Below are 18,272 nucleotides of genomic sequence, written 5' to 3'. Positions count from 1 at the left end.
TGTCTGCAAAATTACACATGTCCAGCTTCACAGTTTGATCTGCAGGTCCATTGAAGTAAAATGGTGGCATATTTCATGTCCACTCTAAAACGTTCCTCTTTCCCCAAAATGATCTTCCTCTGGACTCTTCATGCCTTGTCCGGTACTTTAGATAAACTCACTAACTTTTAGTCTTTTAGTCTCTAAAACATCCACTCAAATGTCCCTCTGCTGCCTCAGTGCACTCAGAGCACACCTGGAGGGGAGGGGTCCTTCACACCAGTGTAAACATGTACCTGTCCACACACTGCCTGACTCAAAAACAAATGTAGGCAGCACATATTTAGCTACTGGAAATAAAACACATCTAACTGTTTAAGAAGGATATTTAAACTAGTATAAACACCCAAGCGCCGTTTAGTTTTCAGAAAAACTTTTAAATTATTTTTTTCAACATAAAAGTATGAGCTCTTGGGGGCCCTCTGGTGGCTTATGCAGCTGCTTAGTCTGTTTATAGGCTGGGCCAGCCCTGCTTAAACTCACACCCCACCTTCGGTCTTGCTAGACAACAGGTTTGGTAAGTAGCTCAGTTGGTAGAGTGTTTGTCCACTGATCCGAAGGTTGGCTATAGAAAAATGTGACCATTTACCATGAAATGCTGTTATTGCTGAGCCTGTTTGTAACCGGGGTTACATGTTACACCGCGTTTCAAATAGGAAGGATCACTGACTCAGACAAATCAGGCGCCGTCCGTCCCTGAGGTCAGTCCCACTAGCATTAGTGACAGGTTTGATTGGCAGCATTATTACGTGCCCGCTTCCCGCTCAACCAGCGGAGTGGGCGAGAAGGGGCGTTGCCTTCAACAGCCTCTCTTGGGATTGGCTCTTTGGTTGCTACGATACTCGTGGTCGGAATTCCTAATATGCAACTTGGCTCCAAATTGGCCACTATAACTGCTCTAGCCTCGATGAGCTTCATTTGACTGGAGCTGAATGCTATGGCTGACGTCACACTCACTTAGTCCACTTCTTTATACAGTCGATGGTTAAAATCTGTACATTTATAATTCTCATAGGCAAATTGGGAATCCAGAACACAAGTTTTGCCATCAGGGGGCGCTGTAGCTTGGCTCGCTTTAACATACATTATTTGAGAGTCAGGACACACCTCTGCAAATATTCAGAGAGATAACTGCTTCTCTGCTCCAGCTGTCTTCTTCAAACCTGACCTCTTTTTCCACTCAGACAAGTCTCCATTTTAAGGACTTTACCGTGACACAGGAGAAGTCGATGAGGGCACAGACAGTCCGGGACTACTGAGGGAGAGGTAGAGCGATAGAGAGAGATAGAGGGAGAGGGGGGAGGAAAGAGAGAGGGGAGATAAATAGGAATGACAGGGAGAGAAAAAGAGATAGAAGGAGAGAGAGGGAGTGAGAGAAAGAGAGAAGGGGAAGAAAGAGTTAGAGTGAGATGATCAGAAAGTAAAAGGGAGGGAGAGAAAGAGAGGGGAGTGATGGAGATAGAGAGAAAGAGAGGGAGGAGGAAAGAGAAAGAGAGAATGTGAGAATGAGACAGAAAGGGAGAAAGAACATGAGAGACGAGGGAAGGAGTGAAAAAGACAAGTCAGAGAGAGGAGATAAAGATAGAGGAGTGGATGGGCATGAGAGAGAAGGGAGAGAGTGGTGAAAAAGACAGTGAAGGGGGGAGGGTGAGAGAGAAAGAGGGATTGGAGGGAAAGAGAATGAGATGGTGAGAGAGGAGTGGAAGGTAGAGAGAGAAAGAAAGAGAGAGAGAGATGAGGGAGAGAGACTGAGCTTGTGACAGAGAGCAAGGGTTAGAACAAGAGACAGAGGGACAGAGAGAAGCCAAAAAGAGAATGAAAGAGGAAGTGGGGGGAGAGAGAGAGGGAGGAGTGAAAGGGTGGGTGTGTGTGAGAGAGAGAACGAGAGGGAGAGAGAGGGAGGGGGATTAGAGGGAGAGAGGAAGGAGAGAACAGAAGGAAAAGATAGAGAGATGGGAGAAAAGAAAATCGAAGTAGATATTCACAGGAGAGATGGCCTCCTTTGGGATTATAGACCCCAAAGAGAGTGAGGTTCAGAGCTGCCGACAGATAGACAGACAGACAGCTGAGGTATAAATGTCTTATTGCGCTGCCAGAGGGGACGAAACACCGAGGAGGAGAAGATAACTCAAGGTCGGGCAATTAGAACGGACTATCAAATTAAAGTATGGGGACTCATTGTGATAATGCAACTGGAGAGAGGTCAAGACAGTGCCGAGCTGCCTGCCTTAGGGGGGGAACACTGTAGTTAATATGCTAAAGTAGTTTTATTCATTCCTAATTGTGTGGATCTGCTGCTGGTGAAATCATAAAAAATACGAGAGATGTAAAATTATGGGTTAATTTTGAGGTCATGGTTTTAAATTGCTTTCTCTGTTTAATCAAGTTGTATCGTCAAAATTACAACAGCATGATGCCATTTTCTTCAGTGTTCAAAAGGTATTTAAGTTTGAGTGCTGTGCAAATGCAAAAACAATATTTTTGAGAAAATGTGTACAAATATAATAATAATAATAATAATAATAATAATAATAATAATAATAATAATAATAATAATAATAATAATAATAATAATAATAAGATGCATTCTTACTGTGAGTGGGGTCACTTCTCCACAGATCCGATCTTTAACTTGACCTAGTAGTATCATCCACTTCACGTCTCCATAGTATAGATTAGTGTAAAACAATATTCTGGAATACTGAAGGCAAATCAATAACATATTTATGGAGATAAGCATGCAGGCAGTGTACCCTTCTCCAAAACAGTTGAGACTACAAAATATAATTGTTTCATTACACATAGCATTGTCTCGGATAATAATTAATACATAAGCTACTGACAGGGTCACCTTTTTTGTACAGTTAGGCACATTGTTACTAAGAATCATGGTAAACCAACTGCCTGGCACTATCTCACACACTTGATCCTCTGGCATGGTGCATTTTTAAGAGTGAGACAAAACTATAAGGAAACAACTAATGAGAGACATCCCAGACAGTTGTTTCTGTCATTGTGCAATATCACAGCGGCAGAAAGGACTAAGTGGACGGGCCTAAAAGTTCAAACTAGAACATGCTCCTGAAATCAGGTACATACCCTTAAAAAAAACAAAAAAACCTAGGCTCCTTGCTTAGTATTGCGACCTCAGTTTGCTCCATCTAAAAGCTGTCAGTATTTGATGGATGAGCACCAACTTTAACAAAGTATTTTTTCACTTAAATATCGATATCCTTTAAAATGGCTAAAGTAACACAAATAGGTCTTCATGGATTCAGAACAGGAGTCAATACGACTGCAGACTGTTCCAAGTGATCATTAACATTGTGATGGAGTACATTTAATCACAAATATATATTAAAAAATACATACATTTGGTGGATGACATAGTGTACTAAATAAGTTTGTAAAGTGACTCTTGTAAGAATCTGTGTATTTTACAAAGTACATTAAAGGTATATTAACAAACTGCTAAATAACACCAGTCACAGTAAAAAAATAAAATTAAAAAAAGGCTAGGCTGTAACAAGGATTGCGTTGTTCTGTCCTTAGGAAAGTCTTCACCCTCCGTACCTGTATAAATGTGAGTTTGAGGCATAGCTCGCAACATGGATCACGATGCCAACTTTAAAGCAAGTTTGTCATCCAACTTGCATATATATTGACAGTTTAAAACATTTTAAAATCCTTTGTTGTGAGAATTTGAACATGTAGTGCGCTTTCTGATTGTCTCCATGGAGATATTTGGCTTTGCCTGGATTATCTTGAATATCTTGCGAGAATTCAGTCACATGTGTTTTTATTGCTCAAAAATACTGTGTCATTGAATCAAAAGATGGAAGTACTCTAGGTGTATTTTCTTTTTCATTTCATGTTGCTAAATCCAATGTCTCTCTCTTCCAGGATCACCACCACAGTGGCCTGTAACATGGACCTCACCAAGTACCCCATGGACAAGCAGACATGCACACTACAACTGGAGAGCTGTGAGTACAAGCTAACATTAATATGAAACTAATCTGAACTGTGTAGTTTTAAAGGCTATGGGGTCATGGGAGCTGTCTTTTGAAGGACAAGAGAAGTGCTCTGATTGGCCTGATGCTCCCTTCACAAAATGCTCTTTTCGCTTGAATTTAACTCAAATTTAAATCCAACAAATCCAAACCAACGTAACTCATTCTTTAACTAAAAGCTGTAACAATCCAGTCTGTTCTGTCCATGTATGTGACACTATGTACTCAGTTTATTGATAAAGTTATTGCATCTTGGGTACATTTTGGTCGCTGCAGTGAGAAAGAAGCTTTTAGACGGGGAGTGTACGGGGACACATGTACACACACCCTCAGAGACAGTATGGGGAGGTCGGATTGTTAGGAAAGAACCTGGAGATACAGCAATACATGGCTAGTCCTTTGGGTCTGATTTCAAATCTATGTGATCAAACCAGAGGATCAAACGTATCTTAGAGGGGAGGGAGAGGGGTATGTTTTCAGTCTTATGTAACAGCAGGTAGACAAAAAAGGCACAAGTTAGGGTCATGGTGTTAGAACAAATTGCAGTAGCTCGAGAGTTGAAGAGAAGAGGCACGACGCTTAAGTTCTAACGAAGGAGAAGTTTAACATCAGAACTGAACCCAGCGCCCGGAGACATGAACCCTCAAGACATTATGATAGTTGTTCATTCCAGTCTAGAGCAGTCTAGTCTAGGTATGCCTCCGTTGTAGGGAGTATTATACCTCAATCATGAAGTTTCCTCTTTGCAGTCATGTTTTATAAAGGCAGACATGTGAGAAAAACACGTGACATTTTGTCGTGTTGCATATACGATGTCTTTTTAATTTCACTGGTCTGGTTTAAGTCTGGTTCGCTCTGGTCCTCTTTAGTCTGGTGTAGTCTGGTTTAGCCTGGTTTAGCTTGGCAGCAGCTGGCTCTTTCTGCTCTATAATCAGCTGCACCTGAACAGACTTGATACCCTCACAGACAGAGACTCCAGAGGCTGTGACCACAACACTGACCATGCATTTATGAGCTCAGGAGGGACCGGGCTTTCAGAAAAACTGTATTTTTGAATAGATGTCTGCACGAGAAGATGAAACATCAACAGTAAGAAAATAAGTTAATAAGCACTTGGATTAGAATTTGCTTAGATTTTGACGTCTTAAATATGTCTACCAATGCAACAAGCATAAAATGTAAATGTGTGTATTATTTTAGACCACAAACATTTGACAAATTTGTCCTTAGCATTTGACCCGAACTTCATTGCCACTGGGGCGACCTGTCAGTACCCAGGGACCATCCACGCATCTGGCTCAGGATTACCTTAGCTTGGGGATTTAACCTATTGTGCATGTTTTGGGTTGATGAGGGAAACTGGAGTGCGTGGAGGAAACCCAGCCAGATACAGAAATGCCTGGGTAGCCTTAAGATTGAACCTGAAACGTTCTTGCTATGAGGCGATAATGCTAGCCATAATGCTAGTCAACTCCAATCTATAATTTATATTGAAATCAGTGAGCATTGAAAACAACGCAAAGATATATCGAAAGGATGAGCAGAAGAGGCTGAACGCAGAAGGACCTGAACAAAGTCATTGAACTAGGCTTTGTGTTTTGTTAATTTGCTTAATTTCAATGTGTTTACTGCTGCTGAGCAAACAGACACTTAAAACCTAATTAGGCTATTGTTGCTTTGGCATTGACTTTGGCATTGGAAAACTTCATTAGCTGTGCAAGTCTGAAAACCATTTAAGACCATCACCCTTTTTCAGTTGTACAAGATCACACCGCTGACCTTGTTAAAATGCTGTGCGCTTCTGGATTATTGGCTTGTCTTTACATAATCGTTTTACTAGCCAGGCCTTGCAATTGTGAAATGCTGTTTATTAGGGACACTGTTGGCCGATTGAATGCTGTAGGCTTATGTGTAGTGTGTTGTATGAGTTATATCATTTGTGGATCATTAGATAAAAGAGCCCTGTGGTGATTTCAGACTTTGTAAAACATTGTCATTAGATGCATGACCTTGTTCTTCATGATGAAAAACACTACAGCTAATAGACTGTTGTTGTGTACAAGAAGAGCCAAAGGATGCCAATTAAAGTATATCATACATAAAAGAGGGCTTCAAACGAATGATGGGACATACACTATGGAATAATGTGCAATGCTCTTGGCTTGCTATATGCACAACAGCAGAGAGTTCACAAACTTAAAAGAATGTTTTGTATAGCACCCCCTGCTGCCAAAAGTGAAGCATTGAAACAAACCACACCACCTGTAGTTCTTCCTCAAACATGTTCTGAATGTCATGTATTAGTTTAACAGTTCATAGTTCAGTCTTCTCTCAAAAGATGCTTCTGGAGTTGTTTGCAATGTGCACTCTGAACAAAATTATACTTTTTAAAAAGATATCGTGTCTGATTGCAGTACTGAAAAAAGTGCTTTGAGTTTGGATCACAATTTGGAATTTAACTAGTTATGTTTTGAAGACATTATGGGTGTGTTCACAGTTGGACATAGACCACAGCAAAACTGGGACTAAACTGGAACTAAACCTGGACTATAACAGGACCAAAACAAGGCTACATCCAGACTAAACTTAGCCCAAGCCAGGACCAAATCATGTTAAGTGTGAATACACTCTAAACATCATGTACATGCCTAATATATTTTTATACTCTAATTTGAATCAATGTAAATCTGAACATGCCTTCTACATGTATTATAGGCTACAGTATATTATTTTATCTACTGTAAAATTTAAAAATCGACCGACTCCCCCCTCACTCTCTCTGCTCTTTTCTCCATCTCCCTCTGTTCTGTGTGCTCTGTGACAGCAGCCACTGCTGAGCTCTGTCTGATCCCTGCCAGAAGCCCACCCAGACCTGTGTGCCAAATAAAACATTTACTGCGCTCCCTTTGCACTTAACATACTAAACCACACAAAACCGCACAAAACCACACAAAGCCGCACCTGAAGGTTAAACTTGGGTAATGGAGAGGATGATGAATAGACCTTGTGCTCTTTCAAATCGTTAATTTATGTTTCGTTCACTACTAAGGATGTGCTCATGACATTGTAGAATTTTATGTGACTGTTTTCGATGTCTGTGACCAGTGAGTCTCCTTGAGTTTAGAATGGCGTGATTGAGAGGTGGATTATCCAGTCAGGGGCCTGTATGGTCCGTCCATATTAAAACAAATTTGGCTACATACGATGAAAAAAGGAAAGAAAACAGGGACTGAAAAACATAGCAGATTTCTGTTAATATAAAGTGAGAGAAATGGCATTTTATTCAAAATGATAGGTGACTAATGACTAATAATCACTCAAATAAATCTGATTGCTTGATCAGGTTTGGTTCTGAGACGTGAAGGATGGAGTGGTGACCAGTCTGATGTCCCTGTGTATAAAAAATACAGAGAGATATCTAGATTCTGGATTTGCCAGGCAACCCTTATGGCACCTTTTCATTAGTTGTTTGGGACCACAAATTTACCATGGGGGCTGTATATAAATCTGTTGCATTCTTGTATTTGTCTGGTACAAGTTCAATTCTACCATAAAATTGTTTCCTTCCCTCCAGTTCAATGTTAAACTGTGGGCAGTTTAGAAAGTTATAACATCACTTCAACCCAACCTGTTGATACCACAGAGTTCACTGCAGCAGGTTTGACCTATTCTTCACCCCTGTATGAAGTTGTACAGTTTTATGCAAAGATCCATGTTCTTTTAATGCAGTACCAACGTGAACTCTCTGCAGATGACAGTTGTTTATGGAAGTGGGGCTGTGTATATCTGCTGATGTGAAATATTAAGTGCGTTCTGACAGCGTAAACACATATACTTCTGAGACCTAGAGTGTGTTTCATTCACTGGAGACATATAATTATAGAGAGGTAGAATGTCAAAACTGAAAACACAAAATTCAGCTATCAATCAAAAAGATAGAGCACTTAATTTGTTTTTCTGAAGCATTTTATGAAGTCATTTTCTGCACATTCCCAAAATTTACTGCCTCCATGCCACATGAGACACAGTTGTTGGAAAGTTTTTTGTTAGTTCAAAGTCAGAAATCAAAACGTGTGCAGTTTAATTATGATATATTATGTCATGGACTACTAAATTGTGTTGCCTGGCAAATCCAGACGATATCTCTCTGTATTTTTTATACAGATTGATATCAGTCTGCTCCCCACCTCCTCTGCTGTGTCTCAAGCCCGGTCAAACGTCTAATCAGATTAGGTTTTTTTCATGACCCATGTGAAACAAAGGAGCTCATTGGTCACCTATGATTTACAAATAAAATCATGCGTGTCTCCAACTGGCTAATCCACCTGCCAGTCACACCCATTTGAAAACGTCAGATATTCACCGATGACCAGACTCACATCTTCGTAAAATATTGAAGAACTGTGTATTCTGGATCCCAGGAGACTCTGTTTTTGTTTTATCTGCACAATTTTAATATATTTAACCAAATACCATGATGCAACACTCTAATAGTTTGTTACAGAGGTTACGATGGTGGAGAATTTTAAAAGTGCTGTAAAAACAACAACATTGATCCAGAACTACTTACAATCTAAGCCATTTACTCAGTAATTAAGGGCAAAAGGGCAAACAAAAATTTATCTAAAGGCCATATTTGGTCCCCAGTCCACAGTTTTGATGCCCGTGCCCTCGATATTAAGACTTGTTTAAGATGGTGTAGGTCTGTTTTAGCCCCTGGTGTAGCCTTGATTTAGCCAGTGTTCAGTTACAACAGTAGTCCTGGTTTAGTTTTGTATTTAGTCATTTAGATCCAGTTAAGTCGTGATTTCGTCCCTCATTAAGTCCTGGTTTAGACCTTGTTTCGATCACCTTAGTCTTGCATAGATTAGTTGTTTAGTCCCTGTTTTATCCTATAGAGTGCTGTTTGAGATGGTGTGAAATTAGGCTGTTTTAGTAAATATAAAATGTTCTGTTTGAAATGTTCGAGTGCCATTGAAGTAGCCTATTAAATGATCAAAGTCACCACTCTTGGTTAGCTGCCTCTGGCTCAGCATGACCACAGTCCTTCTCTGTATGGGGTTAACAGGGATTAGCAAATTATAAAGCGTTTCAACAGATTACAGAGGTATAGCCCCACTGTTACATTTCACACAGTGTTGCTTCTCTAGTTCTCTTGCTCCCCCTGCAGATAACTAACGTAAATACAACAGAATGCTTAGTGAATGCAGATATTTGTGCATTTGTGAAGAAAATCTCTATTCATTTCATCTGATGCTTTTAGCTCATAGACTGAAAGAAAAAGATGTAACAGTATGACGAAGTATAATTCAATTCAGTACCACTACAGTGCAACTACTACTACTACCAGTACTACACTTACTAATACTACTACTATTACCATTAAAATTGTTATGATTACTTTGCTACCTTAAAAAGTCTCAAATAACATCAAAACTGCAAAATTAAGAAACTTCATTTGGTTAAGGAAAGTCTTTCAAAATGACTTGGAAATGAAACTCCAGCTCGGTTGTTTGTTCACAGTGAAAGTCGCAGTAGCAGGCTCTGTGTATCTAACCATATTAAATTTGCATGGCTCCTTACCCTGGTCTTATTTGGGTTATAGCCTCTCTCTGGGGCCTGGTGCAGTATGCATGATTAGTCTGTTGTGCTACAGTCTCGCTTTGCGCAGAGCTCCTCTATTTTCTCACTCTCACTAAATTAAAAATATGTGCTCAAATGCATTCAAACATTATTTCAAGACTGAGTTTATAGTCATGTTTATACACACATGAAAACGGAATACTTTTGATGCAGTTAATGTAAATTGTAAAATTGTGACTAATACTCACACACTCGTCCAGAACAAGGCCAATTCAAAAGCACGTCTAATCCGAGACTAAACTACGAACATGCCAGGACTTTCAAGTGCCCCAGGAAAAGACCACGTCTACACCTGAAGTAAACAGGACTTTGCCAGGACTGGACCAGGACTAAACCAGGACTGGACCAGGACTAAACCCGAACTAGATCAGGACTAAACCAGGACTAGATCAGGACTAAACCCGGACTAGATCAGGACTAAATCGGGACTAAATAACTAGCAAACCAGGACTAAAGCAGGATTAAACCAGGACTTAATAACTAGCAAACCAGGACTAGATCAGGACTAGACCAGGACTAAACCAGGACTAAACCAGGACTAAACCAGGACTAAACCAGGACTTAATCACTAGCAAACCAGGACTAAACCAGGACTAAACAATTACTTAATAACTAGCAAACCAGGACTAAACTAGGACTAGATAGACATAAACCAGGACTAAACCAGGACTTAATAACTAACAAAGCAGGACTAAACCAGGACTAAACCAGGACTAAATAACAAGCAAACCAGGACTAGACCAGGACTAGACCAGGACTAAACCAGGACTAAATAACAAGCAAACCAGGACTAGACCAGGACTAGACCAGGACTAGACCAGGACTAAACCAGGACTAAACCAGGACTAAACCAGGACTAAATAACAAGCAAACCAGGACTAGACCAGGACTAGACCAGGACTAAACCAGGACTAAACCAGGACTAAACCAGGACTTAATAACTAACAAAGCAGGACTAAACCAGGACTAAACCAGGACTAAATAACAAGCAAACCAAGACTAGACCAGGGCTAAACCAGGATTACCAAATGAGCACACCTAGATCAGGATTAAACCAGACTAAATAAAGGAAAGCAATGATTTAAGGAGGTTTAGATCAGTTCTAAATCAGAACCGGGAGAGAACTAAACTAGGACTGAACCTCTATATGTACACACCCCTCTACAAACTGCTGATATCTACCAATCCTTTTGTGTTTTTAAAGGGGGCTACAACATAAACGACGTGATGTTCTACTGGACCAGAGGGAACGAGTCAGTGAGTGGACTGGATTCTCTGCAGCTGGCTCAGTACACTGTAGAAGACCACTACACCTCTGTGTCCGAGGCTATTTATGAGACAGGCAAGTAGAAATGAAGTATATAATGTACGTCTTTTTAATATAAGAGATTTTTGCTTCATCTGCAATTTTCCACAGGCATTAAAACTCTTTTTCATCATTTATTTTGCTACAGGTGTATTTTTGTTCACAGTGAAAGTCCTCAAACCCTGTAGTAGAGAGCTTACCATTTGAGCTTTTTTATTTTATAACTTTGATATTCATGTTTCTTGTTCCAGGGCATTATCCAAAGCTGGTCTTCCACTTTGAGCTGAAGAGGAGCATCCTGTATTTCATCCTGGAGACCTATGTGCCCTCCAGTCTGCTGGTGGTGCTGTCCTGGGTCTCTTTTTGGATCTCCCTCTCCTCTGTGCCAGCACGGATCTGTATAGGTAAAAATACACACTACAATACAAGCTCACAGGGGATTTACGCATGGACTTAGGCTAGTGTTTTGTTTCATTCATACAAGTAATAATGTACATGTTTACCTGTATAGAGCTTTACACAGACAGTTACAAAGTCATACAGGAAGAAGACACATGGAAAGCAATAACATTAAAGGGCCCATATTACACTATTTTTGGATATGTTAAAAATGTTTCCACAAATCCAGCTACTTAGGACTTTTTCCCTCAAACGGAAAACACTCTATTCCACCTTGTGATGTCATGTGGTAATACAGGAAGAGCTCCACTGTGTTTTTAAACTCCATACACTCTCAGTAAAATCATTTGTATAACATCAGACCTGGAATTGCCAATCTCTACTGAACTAAAGGTAAAAGGTAGCTGTTAACTTGGAAAATACCACTTCATGACATCAGAAGGTGGAACAGAGCATTTTGAGCTTTGGAGAAGTGGACAGACTGATAATAAGGATTAATCAAACATGTGTAAATGAAACAAAACACAAATCCAAGTATGTTTTTAAGGAGGTTACAGCATTATAACATGGCTTAAAGCTCACATGAGTCAATTGTGCATAATATAGGAACATTAAGACATTAATTTAGATTTTAAAAAATACAATTAAATGAAAGGAAATAATTACCCAGTCAACTAAAAGCTTTTCTAAATAAAATAGGAAAAAGAACCATCAGTTATCCCATATGGCATCACACCAGTTGCTACTTTAAAGTTTCAGCACTGATATTACCTTTAAAAACATGCAGAATTAGTTGAATTTAAAGGCAAGGCAAAGCAAGTTTATTCACTATTCATATGGAAAGTAATTCAAAGTGCTTTACAAAATAAGAAAGACATTAAAATCAACAGTTTGCAGTGGTCCAAAGTTATTCCTCACTTACCTTATGCATTCTTTCATCCTAATTATTCTCTGTAGTGAGTTTAGAAGTGCTTTTCACAACTCTCACACACTAAAGTGGAATGAAAACTAACAACAACTAGCATGCTATCACTCACATCCTGATTATCAGAAAATGAAACGCTTCATGATTAAATGCAGACAGCAGGCAGCAGACTTCTTTTGTCCTCAAGAGCTGCTTAGAGAAAATATCTCTACTGGGGTCGGACAAATTTAGCTCAAACACATGGGAAAAATTGTGTACCGGCTCTACACTTTGAAAATGGTAGAAGTTCAAAAAGAGGGACCTTTAATGTGTTACTTGAAATGCTAGTGCTGTTGTGTGGAGATGCTAAAATGTTTGAAATAACCGCACTGGCAGGCTGCAGAGAAATTGTGCTACTTCATTACATTGCTCATTAAATCAAGTGAATCTGCACCAGGATCTTTGGAGTGTGCTCTGTAGCTGAGTGATAACGACTTTCTGTGCTAATGCTTATGACTCTTCATATTTGAGTATGTTTATGGAGCAGAGAAAGCAGGGAGGTACAGGCGCTATCATCTCTGCTGGAAAATTCATAAAGGAAAGTGAACCAACATCTGCAGTCTACAGTCAAACTAAATCTTATATTCCCAAGTTGTGTGAGGATAGTGTTTGGTGGACTTTAATTTGTTTTCAAGGATCGCTTTAGTACATCATTCAGCCAGGAGTGGTCCATGTTAACAAAGTTTTTCAAATCAAAATGCTCCAACTTCCATCCAGAGTCGAACCTTTGTTAGTACAGATTTGTCAAAAAGTCTATATGTCTGGTACTACCTCTACTACTACTTCAATTTGCTCACTTTTAACACTTGAAGAATGGAATAACTGGGAGTGAGGGACTTATTCATCATTTTATTACGTTGTTTTCAATAAGTATAGCATTTTGAAAACAATAAAAGTTATCAAAGGTAACATGGTGATCTAAATATGTTATGTGTTAGCAATGAATACCCCATAGAAATGTAATACCCTGTTTAATATTTGCATAACAACCAAACAATATTTATTTGACCTGCCCCCATCTGTATTAATTATTATTAACCAATCAAAAGCTGTGATGTCATGTGAAAATCTGCATCCTTCCCGTGTGTTTTTGTCTCTGTTTTAGGAGTGACTACAGTGTTGACCATGACCACTCTAATGATGGGCGCTCGCACCTCTCTGCCCAACGCAAACTGCTTCATAAAGGCCATAGACGTGTACCTCGGCATCTGCTTCAGCTTCATCTTCGGGGCTCTGATTGAGTACGCCGTGGCCCACTTTTGCACCCTCACCAGCACTGATTCACACATGCTCATGGTAAGACATTATGTAAGTAAACAATATCATTTATGCAGTCTTAATGGAGCATGAAGTAAATACCATATATGGGAGGGGGTAACAAACATACAGTAATCTAAAGATCAAAACGTGTTCATAATTCTGTTATTTATTGTGCTGGTTCTTAAAGCCTCAATATGTAACCTTTTAGCCAAAAAATATAAATGTTTATGGCATTGAAAAATGTATGTTCTTAGTGTCGAGAGGTGACACTGCTCATAGTAAGAATGCATACTTTTAAAGCTAAATTTTAACCCTATAACAACTGTGATAGGATCTACATGGAGACAAGCAGGTAGCAGACCCCCCCACAAAAAGTTACATTTAATTACACTCGTGATTAAGTTGTGCAAGGATCGTGATGAGCTAATGCATGTCCAAACTGTGGTCCGGGGGCCAAATACGGCCCTCAGACCAATTTTTCTTGGCCCTCAAGCTTCCAGGTGAATTGGCACATATTACCTTAAACAGTACTTTTTACTGTATATTTCTTAAAATCTGCCCATATCAAATATTTAATGTGTCCCACTGAGGATGTAAGCATGAATAAAGGTCTAGTGGTTCAGTCTAACTTGTAATAATAATGCAGATTTGAAGTATTCACTGTATCGGCGACCAGTCTATGTAGTCTCAATCATCCCTCAGCTTTTTCTCAGTTTTTATATTTGGCCCTTAATGAGAAAATTTGGACACCCCTGAGCTAATGCATTAACTCATGTACTAAACTTATAATGTGTTACCAAAATATCTTTTACTAACACCTGGTTGCTTGCATTTGCGTTCACAGTACAGTCACCACCTCCACGACCTGGACGACGAGATCAACGGCATCGTCACCACCATCTCCAGTCACGCCGCCGCCGCCAACCGTGCCAAGAGACGGGCCAAAGAGCAATCCGCCACGCCCGCTCCGACCCCCGCCTCCACCGAACTGACTGTCACCCCCTCCTCCCCGTCCGGCAGCGAGCCCAAACCCGAGCCCGCCCCCCCAGAACATACCCACTGGTGCATCACCGCCCTGGCAACCCTCCGCAAACTCCTCCGCTCCATAAAGTGCTGTACCGTGGAAAACCCCCATCACATAGACAACTACTCCCGAATCACTTTCCCTCTCTCGTTTGTCATGGTCAACCTGCTCTACTGGACATACTACCTGTATTTTTAGCAGTTCCCCCGGTTCTCCACAAGGGGGCGCTGGTTTGTAGAGCTGCAGTGTATTTTGCTGTATGTATGTACAGTAAGTGTTCTTCAGGTGTGGGTGGAGATGTGTGTGGACAATTACGATCTTACATCATCAATACATCATAAACTAAACGCCCCATGGTGTACTATACTCGTGTACAGTCACTGCGATTTTGGCTATAGCTAAGTTGTGTTTTTTTCCAAGTTAGACAAACTATAATAATTGTTGTTGTTGTTGTTGTTGTTGTTGTTGTTCATTGGCCTTAAAAGTTATCAGACCATTTTTTTACTTACCTTCGAACATTTTATTCAGTATGATTTGGCTTAGTGTATTTTCAATCTAGCACCTTTTTTTTATTAATGGGATGAATTAATGAGATTATGAAGGCTATTCTTATACAAACTACTACTATATTGCCTATTATGAAGTTTATTGTGACAGGGAGGGCATCTGGTGTAAAATCCTGCTAAATAACCTTGCGACTGACTTGCTCTGGACACCTCAATTTAATACAAGGACATTTTACTAGATCGATTATTCTTCAAATACTTAATAGTAGTTGACACATGCACCATGCGATGATCTTTAGACTGAAATTTATGACTTAAAGCTGCACTGTGTGACATTTCTAGTAGACGGTCCACCACCTGTTTGTCTCCATGGAAATGTTATAGCTTGTTTAAAATGTTCCACAGTATAAATTAAACCTGTCTATCACGAGGGAGACAAGCAAGTTACAACACTACGCTACATTACAGTTCAGATCTGTGGAGTGTCACCCCTATTCACAGAAGGAATTATTGTGTTTTTTACGCAATACAAACACCTGTAATGAATCAATGCCAGATGGATATGTTTAATGCTGTGCCATGGAATATTACAGGCAATGGAATAACATCTCTATAGAGACAAGTAGGTAGCGGACCCTCCACCCGAAAAGTTGCGTAGTGCAGCATTAAAGTTGACTTATCATGCTTTATTTGGCCTCTATTGGCTCTTAAACATGCTTTTCAGAACATAACGTAATAACACAACGTCTAACATTTCGAGGCCTATACAAGCGAACAGATTTACTTTAGAGCGACGTGATCGACATGGTAATATACACACGCAGTTATTATGAAAGCAATCTGTCAACAGAAGAGCTCAGAACGAGTCCAGTAAAGTCCTGTTCTGTTTAGTTACGTAACGATTTGGGCAAAATGAAAACTCAGAGGGAGATGACTTAGTGCACAGGATTACAGAAACAAGCACGAATGAAGCAAAATACAGCTCTATGTATGTTTATTGATAAGGAAGCAATGGCACAACAAGGCACAGTGTCTGTACATCTGTATATTTCCTATGGGCCTACCACGTGTTTTCACCGTTGCATTCTCACATTAGGTTCATTACATTTCTCTGTCTTATATGTTTATCTGGCTCAGTTTTAAAATTTGACAGCCGGGGAACATAAAAAGCCAGTGACAATTTGATGGGAAGGATTCAATTAATTCCATGTGATGTAGAAATGGAAAACACTGCTCGGGGAGATAAAACGTCTTGTATTTATTTCCATGGAGGCTTTCTCTTCTCTGTCCGAAGATGGATTGGTAATTCAGCGCTCTGTGACAGGACACACTAGTACCACCGCAGCTGAGAAAAAGCCCACTCCACTTTGATACTACGCCATGATGAAATGTGCATTGATATTTTACAACTTCATTTACTTCTGGCTGCCTGGAGGTACCGAGCTTACACTGAAATTAATGGATGGACAATATGTGGAGAGAAGAGAGACAAAAGAGGAGGAAAGAAAAACTACATAGAGCCATAGAGAGTAGTGTTAAAGTAGAATTCTGAATCCCAATAACTGACTTTTAAAGAACACATTTTATGCATTATTTATATTGTTGTTGGCTTTTAATAGTAGATGAGTAACTTCGCTTTGGCATCTCATGTTTTAAAACTTAAAATATTGGCTCTGCTGGTATAATTTTTCATCTTGTGCACTCCCTATACTCAAATCTGGTGTAGGGCTCCATCTACTGGCACTAGAAGGAATTACCATGGGGGGAACTAAAAACTAATGTTACTAACGCTAACTAATTAAGGAATATGCCCAGATATGTTAATGTAAGAATGCAGTTTAAGGCTTAAAACGAGTCTGGTGATAATTTATGGACTTAAAAACTACGCAGGGCTTTTACTGGCGTACAACTGTGTTACAATCCTGGGAAAAATCAAATTCAGTACATACAAATACAGCACAAGATTCATTCAGCTAGTGCCAGTGAAGCAAGATCCAACTCAAGGTACGTCGTGTTTGATAAGGGAACAATGTTAGAACAAAAATCTTGAAAAAGTCAATTTTGCATAACGTGTGTTCTTTAAGAAATCTGTCCAATCAAAATCATCATGAGATATGTTCATTCATTCAAACATGTGATGTCTTTGAACCACATCAGACTCTGTGACACTGTAAATGTAGTGGCCTTCTATACAAGCAGCTGGGAATAGGGCCAATGGTATAATGGTGTTAGCAACCAGTTCTCATTTCCAAGGTGAAAAATGCCATAGATTCGACTTAAACGTATTGGAAGTTGCTATCATTCCAATACAGGTACGTTTGTGTGGTGAAGGTATATACTTCATTGGCCTCGTAGGGATATTTTTCCTCAGCAAACTAGCTTATTGTGCATGGTTTAGGTTGATGAGGGAAACCAGAGTACCCAAAAGTGTATCCAGAGTGTACCGGAAACACCAGAAGACCCTACCTGATCTGCAAATGCAACCCAGGTGAGAGTGCTAAACCAGGGTTAATTTGGTTAACTCAAATATTTTTTAGCATTACCATATTTTTGGTGACAAAATCTAAAACTGAGTGGATATAAGATACAAGTTCTGCACTAAGTTTTCAGCCCCAAACCAGACTCAGAATAAACTCAACTTCCAAGAAACACAGCTTTACATCTTTCATGAAGCAACACAATTCATCATAGTTAAAATTAAAAGTATGTTATGGATTTGGACTGCAATTAAATCTAAAACTAAAAAGAAGGAAGTTGACAAAATCTTGCCTGAAACTGAAAAAAAAAAAAAAAAATCATTTCTGTTAAAAGATTAAAACTCAATTCCATTTCTTTGTACAAAATGAACATACATGCTGCCATCAGTGTATGCAGGCACTAAGGGCGAGGTGCGTTAAGTGTCTTGCACAAGGACACAACTACAGTATTCATTTGTGAGAGCTGGAATTGCACCGCCAACCTGTGGGTCAGCGGATCTGACCGCTCTACCAATGATGTTCATGTCGAGAACGGGATTCGGACTGCCAACCAACCTTCAGATCAGTGGACACTCAACCAACTGAGCCACTATCGACATCGGACCTTGCACCAGGTCGGATTTAAAACAAGCCATCTGTTT

General features: G+C 39.7%; 1 protein-coding gene across 1 annotated transcript in view; it reads left to right on the top strand.

The window, feature by feature from the left end:
• Positions 1-17,932, top strand: part of LOC117382187 (gamma-aminobutyric acid receptor subunit pi) — a 32,920-nt gene extending 14,988 nt beyond the window's left edge. The window contains exons 4-8 of the mRNA XM_033979279.2: positions 3,943-4,025; positions 10,900-11,037; positions 11,253-11,405; positions 13,470-13,660; positions 14,469-17,932. Coding sequence (XP_033835170.2) covers positions 3,943-4,025; positions 10,900-11,037; positions 11,253-11,405; positions 13,470-13,660; positions 14,469-14,846 — 943 coding nt within the window. The 3' untranslated portion in view covers positions 14,847-17,932. The remainder of the gene's footprint in view (positions 1-3,942; positions 4,026-10,899; positions 11,038-11,252; positions 11,406-13,469; positions 13,661-14,468) is intronic.
• Positions 17,933-18,272: the final 340 nt, after the last annotated feature.

The sequence above is a fragment of the Periophthalmus magnuspinnatus genome, chromosome 15 (assembly GCF_009829125.3).
Source record: "Periophthalmus magnuspinnatus isolate fPerMag1 chromosome 15, fPerMag1.2.pri, whole genome shotgun sequence".
NCBI classification, from domain to species: domain Eukaryota; kingdom Metazoa; phylum Chordata; class Actinopteri; order Gobiiformes; family Gobiidae; genus Periophthalmus; species Periophthalmus magnuspinnatus.
This window is presented reverse-complemented; position numbering and strand designations above follow the sequence as displayed.